General features: G+C 40.7%; 1 protein-coding gene across 1 annotated transcript; it reads left to right on the top strand.

The window, feature by feature from the left end:
• Positions 1–412: 412 nt before the first annotated feature.
• Positions 413–2,684, top strand: LOC143218077 (uncharacterized). Its single transcript, XM_076443047.1, has 2 exons — positions 413–615; positions 1,886–2,684. The coding sequence occupies exons 1-2, from the start codon at positions 483–485 to the stop codon at positions 2,452–2,454; spliced, it is 702 nt and encodes a 233-aa protein (XP_076299162.1). The 5' UTR covers positions 413–482; the 3' UTR covers positions 2,455–2,684.
• The last annotated feature ends 14,748 nt before the right edge of the window (positions 2,685–17,432 follow it).

Below are 17,432 nucleotides of genomic sequence, written 5' to 3'. Positions count from 1 at the left end.
AGGCGGAAGAAAGTTAAAAGAGTCACTGTACACGGTGTGCGGGTTGACGGGAAACCCCAAAAATAAATAGCTGCAGCCTACAACTGACCGTGAAGGTCGGCAAGGTTTATAACACATAATTGCTGTTGAGGCTCAGGGAGATTTTAGAATCTTTCTTCGTGGCTCCGACAATAAAGTAATAACGAACTAAATGCATTTAAGAGAGGCTTAGTCTCCAAAAAATAGCAAGGATGTCATATCCGTAAAAACAGGTATATTTTCCATTTATTCCGGTACGTTGTCAAACTTTCGGTGCCGTGGGTGTGTTCATGTTGACAAAACGTGATTGGTCGGTTTACCTGAAAATCGCTAACCAATCAGCGAAGTTTTGGACGAACGAGCGCTTTGAAGAGTTTTCCTCCTAGACCGCGGAAATGAAGACGTCAGAACTATTTCGTGACGCGCCTAGTACACTTTGAAGAAGCAGAGAGACACGTTGTAGAATGGACTGTGAAAAGTTGATCAGTTTGGTAGAGGAAAGGAAAAGTTTGTGGGACCCTAGAGACGGTCAATACCACAACAGGGATAATAATCGGAATCTTTGGTGTGAAGTTGCCACCTTATTAAATTCCACAAGTAAGTACCTACGACAATTACTACATCAAATTAATCTACATTGTATACAATTAACCACTTGGTTCTCAGTGATGCGTTATGTCGCGACATCGATACCGTTCGTATAGGGTCACAGATGTGTTATGACGCGACGCGACGCCGATACTCTTTGTACAGATCAGAGACGTGTTATCACGCGACGCAATGTCGCTTGCGCCGGTGCCACGGACGTGTTATCTCGCGACGCAATACCGTTTGTGCGGTGCTACAGACAACATATCTCGCGTGCTTCATTATCACATGGACTTTTTCGAAAAAATGTAACCCCGAAAGCAATTTTATTCTTTTCCTTTCCATTTTCAGCCTGGAACATTGCTTTCAGGGTTACATTTTTCCGAAAAAGCCCATGTAATAATGAAGCACGCGAGATATGTCGTCTGTAACACCGTACGAACGGTATTGCATCGCGGGACAACACGTCCGTGGCACCGGCGCAAGCGACATCGTGTCGCGTGATAACGTCTCTGATCTGTACAGAGAGTCTTGGCGTCGCGTCGCCGCGTCATAACACATCTGTGACCCTATACGAACGGTATCGACGTCGACGGCAGGGGAAACGTAGTGGTTAAGGGAGTGGACTCATTTTTCCAAAATTGCAAGGGTGCGGGATTCGTGTTCTCATTTCTCGATAATACAAAAATGGGTTTCTCCAGTAGTCAAAAACGCTAAATAAAAGATCGATCTAGGCCGCTATCGCCCTCAAGTCTTATTTTTTCGTTTACGAGGCATAATTTGCATTATTCGGCAGCGTAATTTGCATTATTCGGAAGCATACAACTGCGCATGTACCTATTTTCATACCTATATGCTACCGAATAATGCAAATTACGCCTCGTAAACGAAAAAATTGGAATTTTGGGGGCGATAGCGGCCTAGATCGATCTTTTATTTAGCGTTTTTGACTTCTGAAAAACCTCATTTTACCACGTTTTTTGTATTATCGAGAAATGAGAACGCGAATCCCGCACCCTTGCATTCCTGAAAACGAGTTTGCCGCCTTAATATACATTCCATACAACTATTATACATTTAAATTTGTATGCATTATACTTTAGAATTAACATACATGGATCATTCCGCGTTCATGTATGACTAAAGACTGTAACATATCCAAATTTTAGTAAAATCCGAAACAGTACATACTCCGAAAAATGTTCGATTTCTTCATCTGTACCACTTGCAATGTCTTTCAATGACATGTTCCAATGTTTTATTATTTATGTATTTTCAGGGGCTATTGTTAAAACGAAGTGGCAACGTCTGAGAGACTCGTATCGACGAGAATTAAGTAGAAACAATCAACCGACAGGCTCTCAGTCTCAAGGAGTGTCAACGTGGCAGTATTTCAACCAAATGAATTTTTTGGAGGATACCTATGGGAGTCGGGCCATGGTTGGGAACATTCCCGACACGCGCAGGGACTCTGGAAACGATGCGGTTGAAACGGAAATGGACGAGACGGAAGGGGAGGTCGATGATAGATCCTCCAATGATATATCATCGCTTCATAAGAGGTCAAGATTGGCGAAAGATGTGTGCGCAGAGCTCATAGACATCAAAAAGGGGAAACTAGCGCACCTTCAGCTGCTACACCAACAAGGACAGCACAAAAACAATAAGGAGGACGACGAAGACTATATCTTCGTTTTGAGTTTGCTCCCCTATGCGCGTGCAATACCGAAGAAAAAAAAATTGCAAGCGCGCGTCCGGCTGACACAAGCCTTTATGAATGAAGTGGGAGGGGAAGTGGATGATAACGTAAATTATGATTTCGAGAGAGATTCGTCCTCGTCGCAATAACGCCGCCGTCGCGTATGTTTGTTTGTGCGCGTGTGTGTGTGTGTGTGTGCGACATTTTTATATTAAGTAGTTTATTAAGTTTCACATTTTCTAGTATGTATTTTTTAATGTATCTCAATTTTGTATTTTTTTAATGTATTTCACGTTTTCTACTACTATGTATTTTATGTATTTCTACTTTATATTTGTGTGTCTAGGAAGTATATATATGTTCAATACACTTTGTTTTTCCTTCAAGAACGTATATTCCCGTACCTTTTATTAACCCCAGCATTCACAAGCTCCGATCCTTCACGCGGACTCCCAACGTGGGTGCTCCTCGAGCCCATACTCTTTAAAATGATTTGAAATTATTTAAAACTAAAGGTTAGTAATTTCAAATTTAATTAGTAATATTAAATTAGCATTTTTGTTTGGGTTTCGATATCTTATTATGTATATTTGATACTTAGTTCTGTGATTATTTGTTATTCTTTGGAGATAAGAGAAACTTTTCGAGTCCGCTCGCGTCAGTGTTTTTCTTTTCTATGAGCTGTAATTATTTTTCTAAAGCAGCAGGAAAGCTGTTGGATATTAAACTGTAATGTATAAACGACTATAAATAAGTTTTTCAGAACTTTTCACCCGTGAAAATAGTCGTAATTTCAATTTTTTTTAACATGCGACATATCATTTCCCGTAGAGTTTTTCACGCTGATTTCAAATCTGGTCTCAAAATTTGTGTACGACCTCAGGATTTTGCAAGAGATCGTTTTTTGCGTTGAAATGATTTGCTAACCCACTAGTTTGAAGGTATATTGTATTCTCATATATAAAACACACAATATAATTAAACATAATGAAGTATTTGAACGTTTATTTGACGTATATCACTTGACGAACGATCACCCGACACATCGCTGTGATTGTCGCTGGCGCTCTTCGTAGGCTATGTGTGACTGTAATATAATTTAAATTTGATATCAATTTTCCATGATTATATTTTCATTTACACAGGAAGTAAGATAAGTATTTAATCTTTTTAACTTACTTCTCATCAACGAATACTTTAACTTCTGGTGCGATTAAATACTTACCTACCTTATTTCCTGTGTGAATGAAAATATAATCTCATGGAAAATAGATATCTAATTTAAATTACGTTACAGTCACACATAGCGTACCTCGTTCGTCAAGTGATACACGTCAAATAAACGTTCAAATACTTCAATATGTTTAATTTCATTGTGTTTTATAAATGAGAATACAATGTACCTTCAAACTAGTGGGTTATCAAACCATTTCAACGCAAAAAACGATCTCTTGCAAAATCCTGAGGTCGTACACAAATTTTGAGACCAGATTTGAAATCAGCGTGAAAAAATCTACGGGAAATGATATGTCGCATGTTAAAAAACAAATTCTCCGCGCGTGATCACGGAGAAACCACATTTTCTTGAAATTGTGAAAGTTTAATGAATTTTCTCAAGCTGAAAAAACGTTCGTACCATAATCTCCCTATTTTTCCCATATTCTATCAAGAGTTTCAGCTTTCATTTTAAACAAATTTCATCGCTCTACCTCATTTCTATCGAAAATTCTTTGATTTTGAATCGAGTCTGGTCGAAAGTTTCCCACTGTGCAGGGTGTTCACGCAAAGATGTAAATATGAACTTCAATTATTCGCTAAATAATCTATACAGAGTATAAAGATATATAATGCGGATACAGAGGAAGGATATTATAAGAATTCTAACCCTAAGGGAAATCAATAAAGTTATATATAAGGATATGTATAATATATAAAGTTTATTAAATTTATATAACGATTAATACGATTAACATACATTACATAATACGATTACACATTACACACAATCAACACACATTACATACAACGATTACAAATTACACACAATCAACACACATTACATACAACGGTTACAAATTACACACAATCAATACACAGTACACACACACACACATACACACAGCTATTATTGTTATATAAAATTATGATACGTGTACAAAATAATTTTTGAAGGCATCGCGTATTTCATATGCCCTGCGTGTTGCGTGATTGGAACTTCTTCCCGGGTCCGCCTGGTCCCAGCCATTGTACTCCTCCATAATGGAGTCTATCGACGCAAGTGCGGGGTTGCCTGTGCTTTCTCTGTCCATAATTATGTTGTGCAATAAGCACGCACTTTTAACAATTATATCCACGTGTGGTGGAATCACCTGTAGTTCACATTTCAGGCACCTCCATTTGCTGACAAGGATGCCAAATACACATTCCATGCAGCGTCTGGCCCTGCTCAATCTACTATAATTAAATGTTTCTTTTCCGTGATCCTCGCCGTCGTCGGTGATCGCGTACGGTCGCAACAAATATTCCTTTAACGGATAGTCTTGGTCGCCGATGAGAACATACGGTAGGGTTACCGTGTTCGTCAGTACTCTGCTGGATGGCATGTGGAGTGTGTTGTTCTGCAGACGGTGGTATATGTTTGTCTCTGCCAACACACCACTATCACATCGCCTCCCATAATCACCTACATCCACCGTCACGAATTTACAATTCGCGTCTGCGATTCCTTGCAGGTGAACCGAGAAAAATTTCTTGTAATTGAAAAACATCGACCCGGATTTCGATGGACATTTTATTCGGACGTGTTTGCCATCGATGCTGCCCACACAATTCGGAAAACCCCACTGGTGCTCATACCCCAAAGAAATTCTATGTATATAAATCGTCCGTGGATGGGACGGGCATGTGAATTTCTTGCAGCGTTTTCCAAATTGCCTCACATGTCTCATAGACGATTTTTGCAATTGTGCAGTTTCCCATTCTGAAACTGAACGCCATTGAACGGAATGCAAGTCCCGTTGTGATAGATACCTAACACAAAAATCAATATTACTAATAAAACTGTACTGTAGGAATTATTCGATGACATTAATTTCCATCAAATTAAAAAATAACTTACATCAATGTTACCATGAGTCTCTCCTCTGGCGAAATGCACTTTCGACAATTTGAATGTTTTTCAATTTTACTTCTGATGGCTTCCAGAATGTAGTCAAATGTTTCCATATTCATCCTCATATATTCATAAAATTTGTCGGGATGATTCCGCAGGTCAGGATAGAGAAGATGGTATTCGCCTTTTTCTTGAAAAAGTATTGTACTTGAAATCTCCTTTCTTCCTAATAATATTCCCACAGCAAGGGATTTGTGTCGAAACAAAGAAATGATACAGCGTCCATTCTATCTTCACGTGTTCGAAAATCTCGGAAAAACTCGGAAAATCTCGGAACTGGTTGCGTCTCGTTGTGTTCTGTCCAGCGTCAACGCGGTTTCTTAAATAGATTACTATGTCTTGTCGTTTTTTGCATGATGGAGTGGGAAACTGTCAAAAGAAACTTTTCGTATTGTCTCGTGACAAAACGATGTCATGTTTAAGGGGGCCGGCGCGGCCGTGCAAGAGTGTGTTGGCACACGCACACATCGCCAAATTCGCATGTACGTATATGCAATTACAAGATTTACGACATTTCGAAATTACGCTTCAGCATTGCAAGGAGTAGTTCAGAATTGGTCAATTATGATTCCTAAAAGTCAAATACAGGTCCGTATGGTGCCCAAAATGCATATTTTTACGTTATAGAGGAATAATTTGTAATATTCGGCGGAGACAAACAACAATTCGGCCTGTCACAAACGACAATACAGCACCTCGAGGTTCCGAAATTTTGCACTAGTAGCATGACAATCTGGTTCCGAAAAGTTTGACGGTTGGACGTTACAAATGTTCCAATAGAATACGGTTGATAATGCAGGTCGATATTATATTGTCCATCGATAATACAGTGTCCATCGTCCATGCAAACACTAAATTTATTGAACAAAAACACTGGTACGCGAAGCGGCTATCTTCTGACGTCTTGCTTAATTCGGTTGCCTCGTGACAGGCCAATACCAGTGGTGTTGGACAGGCAATATCTGCCGAATATTATAAATTACTCTAATAACGGTATAACGGTATAACGTACGACCTGCATTATCAGCCATATTCTATTGGAACATTTGTAACGTCCAACCGTCAAACTTTTCGGAACCAGATTGTCATGCTACTAGTGCAAAATTTCGGAACCTCGAGGTGCTGTATTGTCGTTTGTGACAGGCCGAATTGTTGTTTGTCTCCGCCGAATATTACAAATTATTCCTCTATAACGTAAAAATATGCATTTTGGGCACCATACGGACCTGTATCTGACTTTTAGGAATCATAATTGACCAATTCTGAACTACTCCTTGCAATGCTGAAGCGTAATTTCGAAATGTCGTAAACCTAGTAATTGCATATACGTATATGCGAATTTAGCGATGTGTGCGTGTGCCCACACACTCTTGCACGGCCGCGCCGGCCCCCTTAATGACCGATAATCGCTCCACTGGTTTATTGCAGGTCTCTGTTAGGACGTTTTGGAATGAAGTTGTCGAGCTACGGTGGTCATAAAGAAATTAAAAATATTTCGGCACCAGCTCGCAATTTAACCATAAAAATCAAGACCTTTCCGTTTTTAAATCATAAATGAAGCAGATGTGTTTCCTTCGCAGAACAGTTATTGCAGGCCGCTGGACGGTCCACCTCGTTCAGCGAAGCCTTTTGGAAACTTGGGGTTTTTGGTACCAGCATTTGCTGTTACAGCCGAAAACAAACGATTGTAAAGAACGGAGCATGCTTTGTTCAACATTATAAATTGGACGTGCTAAAAACAGCTTTCTGAAAAATAGCTTTGCTGGCGATCGGCCAATAATGACCCGACCGTTTGCATGCCCAATGTTTTATTGCACGTGCCGATAGCCGCAACGCTATCGTACGTCGCACAGTGGTGCAAAATCCCCAAGACGTGGCAATAATTCGTTTATTATGTCATTTTTAAAAATCTATGAGTATTGAAATGCATTACAGTATTAATGCATCTATCATAGATTATAATAGAACCTAAGTGCAAACACTGACATTGGAAACAACTGCGACATAAACTATTTCCTGAAAAAATTTTTTCTTATTTCTTTGTTGTTTTTGTGTATTGTATGCACTCCTTGATTTTCTAGTTTTATAGTGTAGGTGTTATTCAGTGCGGTGAGTACATTACTTTAAATTATAAGAAATATCAATTTGGACGCTAATTATTAATTTTTTCGTTTATTGTTGAGTGAGACCCTTCGAGTCCCACCGATCTTTTTTGAGTTTAGAACTAGACGTAAATATGAAAGTTATAATTCAAACAACTTTGCGACATTTTGCGACTTTCCGAGAAATAAAGTTACAATAGTTTTGAAAAGAGCGAGACAAACTATTTTTTCTGATCCATATTTATTAAGCTTACGATTTTTAAAACTAACAAAATGAAAACACACTATCCGAATGATGTCTTTCAGTTTTGTTCCAGAACCAGATGATCAATGAAATTATAATTAAACTAAACGACAATTAAAAATAATGTTATCTTGTTTATCCCTTTACCATTAAAATTAATATTTTCATGTACGTATTTTATTTTACATAACAAATTACAAAATATAATGTGTACTATAGAAACATGTTTTTCGTCTGGATGGGCGAAATAATTATGGCCGTTGTAATATAATGAAAAACTTGTGATACCTCATACGTATTATTTGTCCGTAAAACCATCAATTTGCAAGATTTCAAGGAATTTCTTTGACATAAGTTCATATTTTACTAAAGACTGCATCATATCCAAATTTGAACAAAATCCGAAACAGTAGTCCTATTTCGCATGGAAAGGTGGGGATACTCAATTACAATCGTAAGCAGAAAAATTCAAAGATTCGTATCTTTACATCTTTCAATGGCTACTATATCTGTTTTATGCTTCAACCGTTTTCGATGAAATTTTGGGTATTCGGATAGTGTTTCCCCCCCCATTTTCTGTTTTTACAATCTTAAGCTATTAAATATGGATTCGAAAAAATCGTTTGTCTCGCTCTTTCCAGAACCATTGTTTAAATATGTTTAAACAACCATAATGTGTTAATATTGGATATAACTGTATTCGGAAAAGTGTACAGAACCTTCTGCTGCAAAGAACAATTTAATATCTTTTATAATAACATCACAATATTTGTTTACAGTTGAAAAATGTGCCTTTCTCACGGACGTGACATCCATGCAATTTTTGAGAGAAAACCTCTCTTAAATCCATTTAGTTCGTTATTACTTTATTGTCGGAGCCACGAAGAAAGACTCTGAAATCTCTCTGAGCCTCAATAGCAATTATGTGTTATAAACCTTGCAGACCTTCACGGTCAGTTGTAGGCTGCAGCTATTTATTTTTGGGGTTTCCCGTCAACCCGCACACCGTGTACAGTGACTCTTTTAACTTTCTTCCGCCTCCATGGTGGCCAAGTTGGGAGGAGACACCTGCCACGTAGTGAAAAAACATTTTCAATTTGTTTAAGTCCAACAAGTAGTCCAATACATTTCCCCGTACTAGCGATAGCGGAACAACAATGGATTAAGATATTAAACCGTTACCGCCCACTACTACGCGATTGTAGGGAGTAGCAAGGCGCCATCTCGTATGGGTCCGAACTGGTGACATTGTATTGATGCGAGCGTGAGAAGAAGGTTACCAGACAGGACTACGGTGATGTGTCTCTAGGTACGAATGAGCGGCCGATTGGATCAGAGCGGAGGAGGCAGACCTCGTTTCACACGCATTTTCGGCTGTCGACGAAATATTGGCTACAGCGGCCACACATACCATGTAGCGTGCAGCATCGAAGTCAAAACATTGGGACTACGGGCGTGGCTGTGGTGGGGATAGGCAGACCTAGCGATGATAGGCTCAATTTGTTTATGTGCCGTTCCCGGGGCTGTTCTCTATGGAGAGGTTTATGACAGGTCATTACTATTGAGCTGGAGGTCGACACTTTCTCGGACAACACGTGTTGACCTCCTCAAATCACCAGCATTATGAATTGGACGCGCTAAAAACAGCTTTCTGCAAAATAGCTTCGTTGTCTATTGCCTAATAATGGCTCGACCATTTGCACGCCCAATGTTTTATTGCACGTGCCGATAGCCGCAACGCTATTTCATACGTCGCACAGTGGAGCAAAATCCCCAAGACGCGGCAATAATTCGTTTACTATGGTAACGCCATTTAAAAAAAAAGTTATGCATTGAAATACATTACAGTATTGATACATCGACGATCATAGATTACACTGTCCAACAGCCAAAAAACGTTTCGATTTTCACTATGCCATCCATACAGAGTTTTTCGCGCTGATTCAGAATCTGCCCTTAATTTTTCTCCTAGACGCACAGTTTTTCAGAAATTTGAGTTTGAAAAAAGATATATTTTTCAACTGTATACAAATATTGTGATGTTATAAAAAATATTGAATTGTTCTTTGCAGCAAAAGATTCTGTAGACATTCCCGAATACAGTGATATCTAATATTAATACATTATGATTGTTTAAACATATTTAAACAATGGTTCTGGAAAGAGCGAGACAAACGATTTTTTTGAATCCACATTTATTAAGCTTAAGATTTTGAAAACTCGAAAATGTGTGTGTGCGTGTGTGTGTGTGTGTGTGTGTGTGTGTGAAGACACTACCCAAATACCCAAAATTTCATCGAAATCGATTGAAGCATGAAACAGATGTATGTAGTAGGCATTGAAAGATGTAAAGATACGAATCTTTGAATTTATTTGCTTACGATTGATCTATGTAAATCGCAGTTTCTTATAATTGTTTTAATTTTTAATTATTTTCGAGTATCCATACTTCCATGAGAGTTAATCTACAGGGTGTCTCAAAATTAGGTCCGGAGCCGAAAATGGGAGGTTCCTGAGATCATTTCAAGCGACATTTTCCTTTGAAAAAATGTCGTCCGCGGCTTCGTTAACGAGTTATTAACGAAAAACACGGACCAATCAGAGCGCGAACTAGACGCGTGCAGCCCGGCGCGCCGGCAGCCGAGTGTCGGTGGCACGCCGCGATGTCGTAACGAACAAAAGTTTCTCGATGATGTGAATCCTCGCCAATTTCGATAAGCTTTGGATATGTTGTCAATACCATGATTCTGAACAACATTTCCCTTTACAGTTTCTATCGATCGGCTTTAGTTTACGACATTATTGTAAAAATTTGTAATTGTAAATCGACCGATGTACTATTTCCTATCCGATTTCGATAATCTTTGGATATGTTGTCAATACCATAATTCTGAACAACATTTCCCTTTACAGTTTCTGTCGATCGGCTTTAGTTTACGATATTATTGTAAAAATTTGTAATTGTAAATCGATCGATGTACTATTTCCTATCCGATTTCGATAAGCTTTGGATATGTTGTCAATACCATGATTCTGAACAACATTTCCCTTTACAGTTTCTGTCGATTGGCTTTAGTTTACGATATTATTGTAAAAATTTGTAATTGTAAATCGATCGATGTACATACTATTTCCTCGCCGATGTCGATGAGCTTCATTTCAAAGGAAAAAGATATTTAAAACATCGAATTTATAACATATTTCAAAGTCATCGAAATCGGTGAGGACCCACATCATCGGCAACTTTACCCGAACGATAGAAGAAGCACAAACTTATTGAATTAAAAACTCACTTATTCAGCCGTAAATCCATTTGACTACCACATACAACCACCACACTTTTACATAATCTTCGAATCGGTGTTTTCGAGAATCATATGATTCTCGAAAAATCAATATCTCCTTGGGAACGATTTCATTTGTTTTAAACGACGCCTTCATCGAATACATTGTACGCTGGGAGAGCACAGTTTCGCGCGGCATCGCGAAGAGCATCGAACTCTTTCCGCGTCGGAGTAAGTAATTTCGTTCGATATCGATACGAGTTATAAAAGTGTGCTACGAGTTCAACAATTATGTAAAAGTGTGGTGGTTGTATGTGGTAGTCAAATGGATTTACGGCTGAATAAGTGAGTTTTTGATTCAATAACTTTGTGCTTCTGCTATCGTTCGGGTAAAGTTGCCGATGATGTGGGTCCTCACCGATTTCGATGACTTTGAAATATGTTATAAATTCGATGTTTTAAATATCTTTTCCCTTTGAAATGAAGCTCATCGACATCGGCAAGGAGATAGTATGTACATCGATCGATTTACAATTACAAATTTTTACAATAATATCGTAAACTAAAGCCGATCGACAGAAACTGTAAAGGGAAATGTTGTTCAGAATTATGGTATTGACAACATATCCAAAGATTATCGAAATCGAATAGGAAATAGTACATCGGTCGATTTACAATTACAAATTTTTACAATAATATCGTAAACTAAAGCCGATCGGCAGAAACTGTAAAGGGAAATGTTGTTCAGAATCATGGTATTGACAACATATCCAAAAATTATCGAAATCGGATAGGAAATAGTACATCGATCGATTTACAATTACAAATTTTTACAATAATATCGTAAACTAAAGCCGATCGACAGAAACTGTAAAGGGAAATGTTGTTCAGAATTATGGTATTGACAACATATCCAAAGATTATCGAAATCGGATAGGAAATAGTACATCGGTCGATTTACAATTACAAATTTTTACAATAATATCGTAAACTAAAGCCGATCGGCAGAAACTGTAAAGGGAAATGTTGTTCAGAATCATGGTATTGACAACATATCCAAAAATTATCGAAATCGGATAGGAAATAGTACATCGATCGATTTACAATTTCAAATTTTTACAATAATATCGTAAACTAAAGCCGATCGACAGAAACTGTAAAGGGAAATGTTGTTCAGAATTATGGTATTGACAACATATCCAAAGATTATCGAAATCGGATAGGAAATAGTACATCGGTCGATTTACAATTACAAATTTTTACAATAATGTCGTAAACTAAAGCCGATCGACAGAAACTGTAAAGGGAAATGTTGTTCAGAATCATGGTATTGACAACATATCCAAAGCTTATCGAAATTGGCGAGGATTCACATCATCGAGAAACTTTTGTTCGTTACGACATCGCGGCGTGCCACCGACACTCGGCTGCCGGCGCGCCGGGCTGCACGCGTCTAGCTCGCGCTCTGATTGGTCCGTGTTTTTCGTTAATAACTCGTTAACGAAGCCGCGGACGACATTTTTTCAAAGGAAAATGTCGCTTGAAATGATCTCAGGAACCTCCCATTTTCGGCTCCGGACCTAATTTTGAGACACCCTGTATATGTATACAATTAGTGCACATGAATCTTTCCATGCGAGATAGGACTACTGTTTCGAATTTTGTTCAAATTTGAATATGTTGCAGTCTTTAGCAAAATATAGACGTATCTCAAAGAATTCTTTGAAATCTTGAAAACTGTTGGTTTTACGGACGTGTAATATGAGTTGTGTGTCACAAGTTTTTCATTAAATTATTACGGCTAAACTAGCAAATTGATGAAACTTAGTTTTGGGTACTCATAGTGAAACCATCAGAGTATTTAATAAAAATTATTTCAGTTCAGAAAATATTTGTTTTCATAGTTTCTTTTGCAATTGTTTTAAACAAGTGCATTGCTATGAAATCACCAGAAAATAAAAAAAATAAAAATAATGATAATATAGCCCCAAGTGTCCTCTTTACGGACCCGTTTTTAAAAATACGGATACTTCAAAATTGGCAACATGAAAACTATTTGAAGTGAACGCTGCACCGAAATACATACAGGGTGTCCCAGAACAAGTGTCGTTCCTTGAAATGGGAGGTTCCTGAGACCATTCTAAGAGACATTTTCCTTTGCACCAATGTCAATTGCGGCTTTGTTTAGGAGTTATTAACGAAAAACACGGACCAATCAGAGCGCGCCCTGGCTCGGCGCGCCAAGCCGCGCCGACAAGCGAGTGTCGCGGTACGCCGTGACATCGCATCGTGACGGCGCGCCGGGCTGCACGCGTCTAGCTCGCGCTCTGATTGGTCCGTGTTTTTCGTTAATAACTCGTTAACGAAGCCGCGGACGACATTTTTTCAAAGGAAAATGTCGCTTGAAATGACCTCAGGAACCTCCCATTTTCGGCTCCGGACCTAATTTTGAGACACCCTGTATAAGGGCATGGATCCCTCCTATTAGTTGGGTTGATTCAAGTGAACACGCGCAGTACGTATCGTTCCACGTCGAAAGTCACGTCAAGCAAGATCGGGTGTGCTAAAGTCTCTGTCAAGCACTCTGTGGTAGATCGCCCCCGCATTTCTCGGTGCGTGAAAACTGAGAGCGTATAGTCCGCGAGTCCGCGACACTTTACACTGAACATTTGTATCCTCAATTATTATCAACAATATATTACTTGTATTAATCTATTCGAAGTTCATTTCCATTAGGCATATTCCTTTTCCATCTTCCAGTAGCTAGTATTCTATGACGATACACCTTTGCCGCTCGAGGTGTACCTATTTCAATCAATCAGTTACGAGACAGCGGAACCACGACCTTATCCTTTATAGTGTCGACCCGGTGGTGAGATAGACATCGGCTAGTCCACTCCCTTGGCCAGTCCTACGTGTACCCTTCCTACCTAGACCCAAATATCTCTAAATCCAAACTCCCCTCGGTTCCTGCATCGCTGCCTGAACCTTGGCTCGTAAGAACTTAATGTTAATAACGCAAGAACTAGAGTAAGGTATAAGAACGCGAGATTGAAAGTGAGGGGATGACTCCAGGTGGAGTCCGGAATGGAACTGAAAGAATGGGATGCCCCATTGAACTCCTTTGAGTTGGGAGGTGTCAATGGAGTGGATAATTAGGAGTGGGAATGGGCGGTAGGTTAGGGAGCGCTAACGCGAGGAGTAGGGATCGCTGCACGCAATGACGTACTGCCGAGCGTCGCGTAACAACAGGAACAGTTGACGGGATTGGATTTGGAATAAGATTTATGAGTGGAATGGGAAAGGAAAATGAAAGATAGAGCGGAGAATAGGCGGTGCGCGGATCGCTTACGCACGACGGTGAACATGCACTTATAACTATTGTGTTTGTGTTATAATGGGTGTATACTTATTGCTAGCAATATATGTATATATGTATATATGATAATACAAAATTATATATTCTTGTAACTACGCAATACGTCATCCGATGTAACACCTCCCTCCCACGGAAGAAAAATAATTTGTCGTAAGAGAAATTATTTTTCCTCATCGTTCACTCTAGGCATTCTCTTATAACTAACAAATTGTTTTTTCTTATCAACTACTAGTTCACTCAGGTCTTCCGCGGCTTCGCTAGTCACTTCGGTGTCCATAGCGGAAACGGGAACGCACTCGCGAGGGGACACTGGGGTTTCACTCGGGGCACTTTTGTCTTTTAAGAACAAAAAGAAATGTGTCAACGCACTCCACGATGCAGCTAGTAGCTGGATGCCGCATCCGTGGGCGCTGTGCAGCGCGAAGCCGTTGAGGATGGTGTTGATGCACATCTTGGTGACCTTGACCGCCATGTAGATGCCGATGATGCCGGCCATGGCCGAACCGAACTCGACGAAGCCTTCCCACAGCTTTACTCCCGTGGTTTCGGCTATCTTAGTCAGGGTATCTTCGTCCAACAGATTGTACATCTGTACTGATTCGCCGGCGTATGTCCGTCCCGATGCCCCCTGGGCCATTGACTTGATAACGGCCGCCTTTTCCACCTTGAACATTGTGTTCCGCAAGGCGGCGGATCTCGTCCTGCGAATAAATTCCGCCATTTGATAGATTGGCAGGATTAGTATACTGCCACGCGGACTCAGTCAGTGTCGAGGCGTAATGAAATACGACTCGTTCCTGTGGAGGACCGGGAGTTCGTCGTAGCAGTCTGCTGTCTTCCTCACGGTCACCTGAATTGGAATACATTTAATTATGTGTATTACCTCTCCTGATTGAACGGCCAATCCAGGTTCCTTTACTAGCGTTGTGGCGACTTCAGCGGGTGAGGTGTTGATCAATGCAAGCGCGTTCTTGAGGACTTGTCTCTCCAGCTCGCATTTCTGTCGCATGATGTCCCGGTACATGCTTACTAGCTGGCCCTTGATGTGCTTTTCGGTGTAGCCGAATTTGGTATTGATATCAGAGAATATATCAATATTGGCGATGCGGGTCTTCTTTTCCGTCTTGAATTTTCCCTCCTTGTCTGTCTCGACTATTGGCAATTTCGGATGCTCCGTTTTGCTTAACGTATAGCCGCAGACTACGGTGTGTCCTGTGCTCGTAAGAGCAAAGGCCGTGTCACCGGAGGTGACTGTATAAATGGGCGTTGAGCCGTTCTTGGTCGTCGTCTTGACGCCCTTGCCTTCGTACAAGACGTCGAATTCGTTGAATTTGCACTGGCTGCTGGGGATAGAAGTCTAGTAGGAATATCCATCCTCGGTGTCCAGGCAGTATTCTCTGCCCAATGCACAATGTTGTCCTGAATGTAGGATGATCTCGTTGTTCGCCAGCTTCACTGATGCCTGACACTCCTTTAGCGTAATTCGGATGATAGCTTGAACTACCACATTAGCAGCTGAATCTGCAGATCTTGATTTACCGGAGACTCGCTCGTGTAGTCGCATTTCGGCTGGTCGATCGTAGAGAACGTAGTAATGTTGAGGGTGCTGCCCCCGCAGTCGTACCCGACGAGGGTGAGTGTCGATCGGACGAGTGCGAAGATGAAGAGAGCGAGGATGAAGAGAGCTGAGGTCTTCATGTTGTCGGTGTCGCGTGGTGACTGTGCCTGTCGTGACTTGAGATTTGTCTTATATTCACCCTTATCGCTACCGTGCCTGGTCTTATCGGCTACCTTTTGCGAGGGGGTGGGGGAAGAGTGACACCTTATTTCTCCGAGCCTGTCGCCTCCTCCCCGAAGGTGGCCTCCCGTTGAGCTCTCCATGCTGCTAGCTCGTTTCCGGCTTCGAGGAAGCACCGCCAGCACTCTGTCGCGGGTTGTGTGCTGCATAGCTGTACCCAGCACTGCTCGCAGAAATTGTCCACGACGCTCTCGTAGATATAGCCGTGGATTTCGAGGGTCTCCCGGGTCGCATACGTGGAGCTGCATGCGTCGCAGAGCAGTTTCTTGTCCCCTGCCAAGTAGGCTGTTCCCTTGTAGCAGACTACATTGTCCAGATATGCGATGGTGTCCCCACGTTTCTGACTGACGGACCTCTGGCGAGGTGTGGTCCAAAATTTGCGGCACATTTTGGCAATCGAAGTGATGGATCGGCGATGCTGTACTAGCGGTCTCTTGATCGAACTGATTCTTGAGTGGACCACGCTTGGTCCTTTTTGTAGGTTTAGAAATAGAAGTAGAGGGGGAATGACGTGTCATAGCCCTTATCAAAAACGCTTTACGGGCGTTGTTTATTACTTGGGTCATAGGTTCATCCGGTCCTGTCGATGTCGAATTTGTGGGAAGCCTATCGGGCTTCGCGATTATCGCACCTAGTCTAAACGATTCCGGTTTCTCAACTGTCGCAGTTGTTATAACCGAACTCGATTCCCTTGCGGGTTTAATCTTATCAGTATAAATCACCCGAGAACCTCTCTTAAAGTTTATACGCACGCTGTTATCGCTTAAACATTCGGATATTTTCAACGGGCCTATATATTCGTTATCAAATTTCCCTCTGCGAGGTTCCTTTAGGAGGAACACGTCATCTCCGACGGCGAAAGTCCGTACGTTGACTTTTCGATCGTAATATCTTTTTGATCTTCGTTTCGCGGATTCGAGATTCTCCTTGGCTTTCGTTAACGTTCCATCTAATTTGGTTTGGAGATTTTCTAGGTAGATGTTATAGGATTCGTTAGCTACGTCGTTCATGTTAACGTTCGCTGAAGGCGTTCGTGCTAGAGTGCCAAAAATGAGCTCGTGTGGCGTGAACAGGGTACCCTCATGCACGCTCGTGTTGTAGGAAAACATGGCCATCGGTAACCATTCGTCCCAATCGTCTTGATTCAC

Source organism: Lasioglossum baleicum, chromosome 18 (genome assembly GCF_051020765.1).
Source record: "Lasioglossum baleicum chromosome 18, iyLasBale1, whole genome shotgun sequence".
Lineage (NCBI taxonomy): Eukaryota > Metazoa > Arthropoda > Insecta > Hymenoptera > Halictidae > Lasioglossum > Lasioglossum baleicum.
This window is presented reverse-complemented; position numbering and strand designations above follow the sequence as displayed.

What these genes read in the sequence shown, in the direction of transcription:
- LOC143218077 (XM_076443047.1), top strand. Translation starts at nt 483, where the DNA reads ATGGACTGTGAAAAGTTGATCAGTTTGGTAGAGGAAAGGAAAAGTTTG. An exon ending in CACCTTATTAAATTCCACAA is followed by an intron (nt 616 to 1,885) that starts GTAAGTACCTAC and finishes ATGTATTTTCAG; the next exon opens with GGGCTATTGTTAAAACGAAG.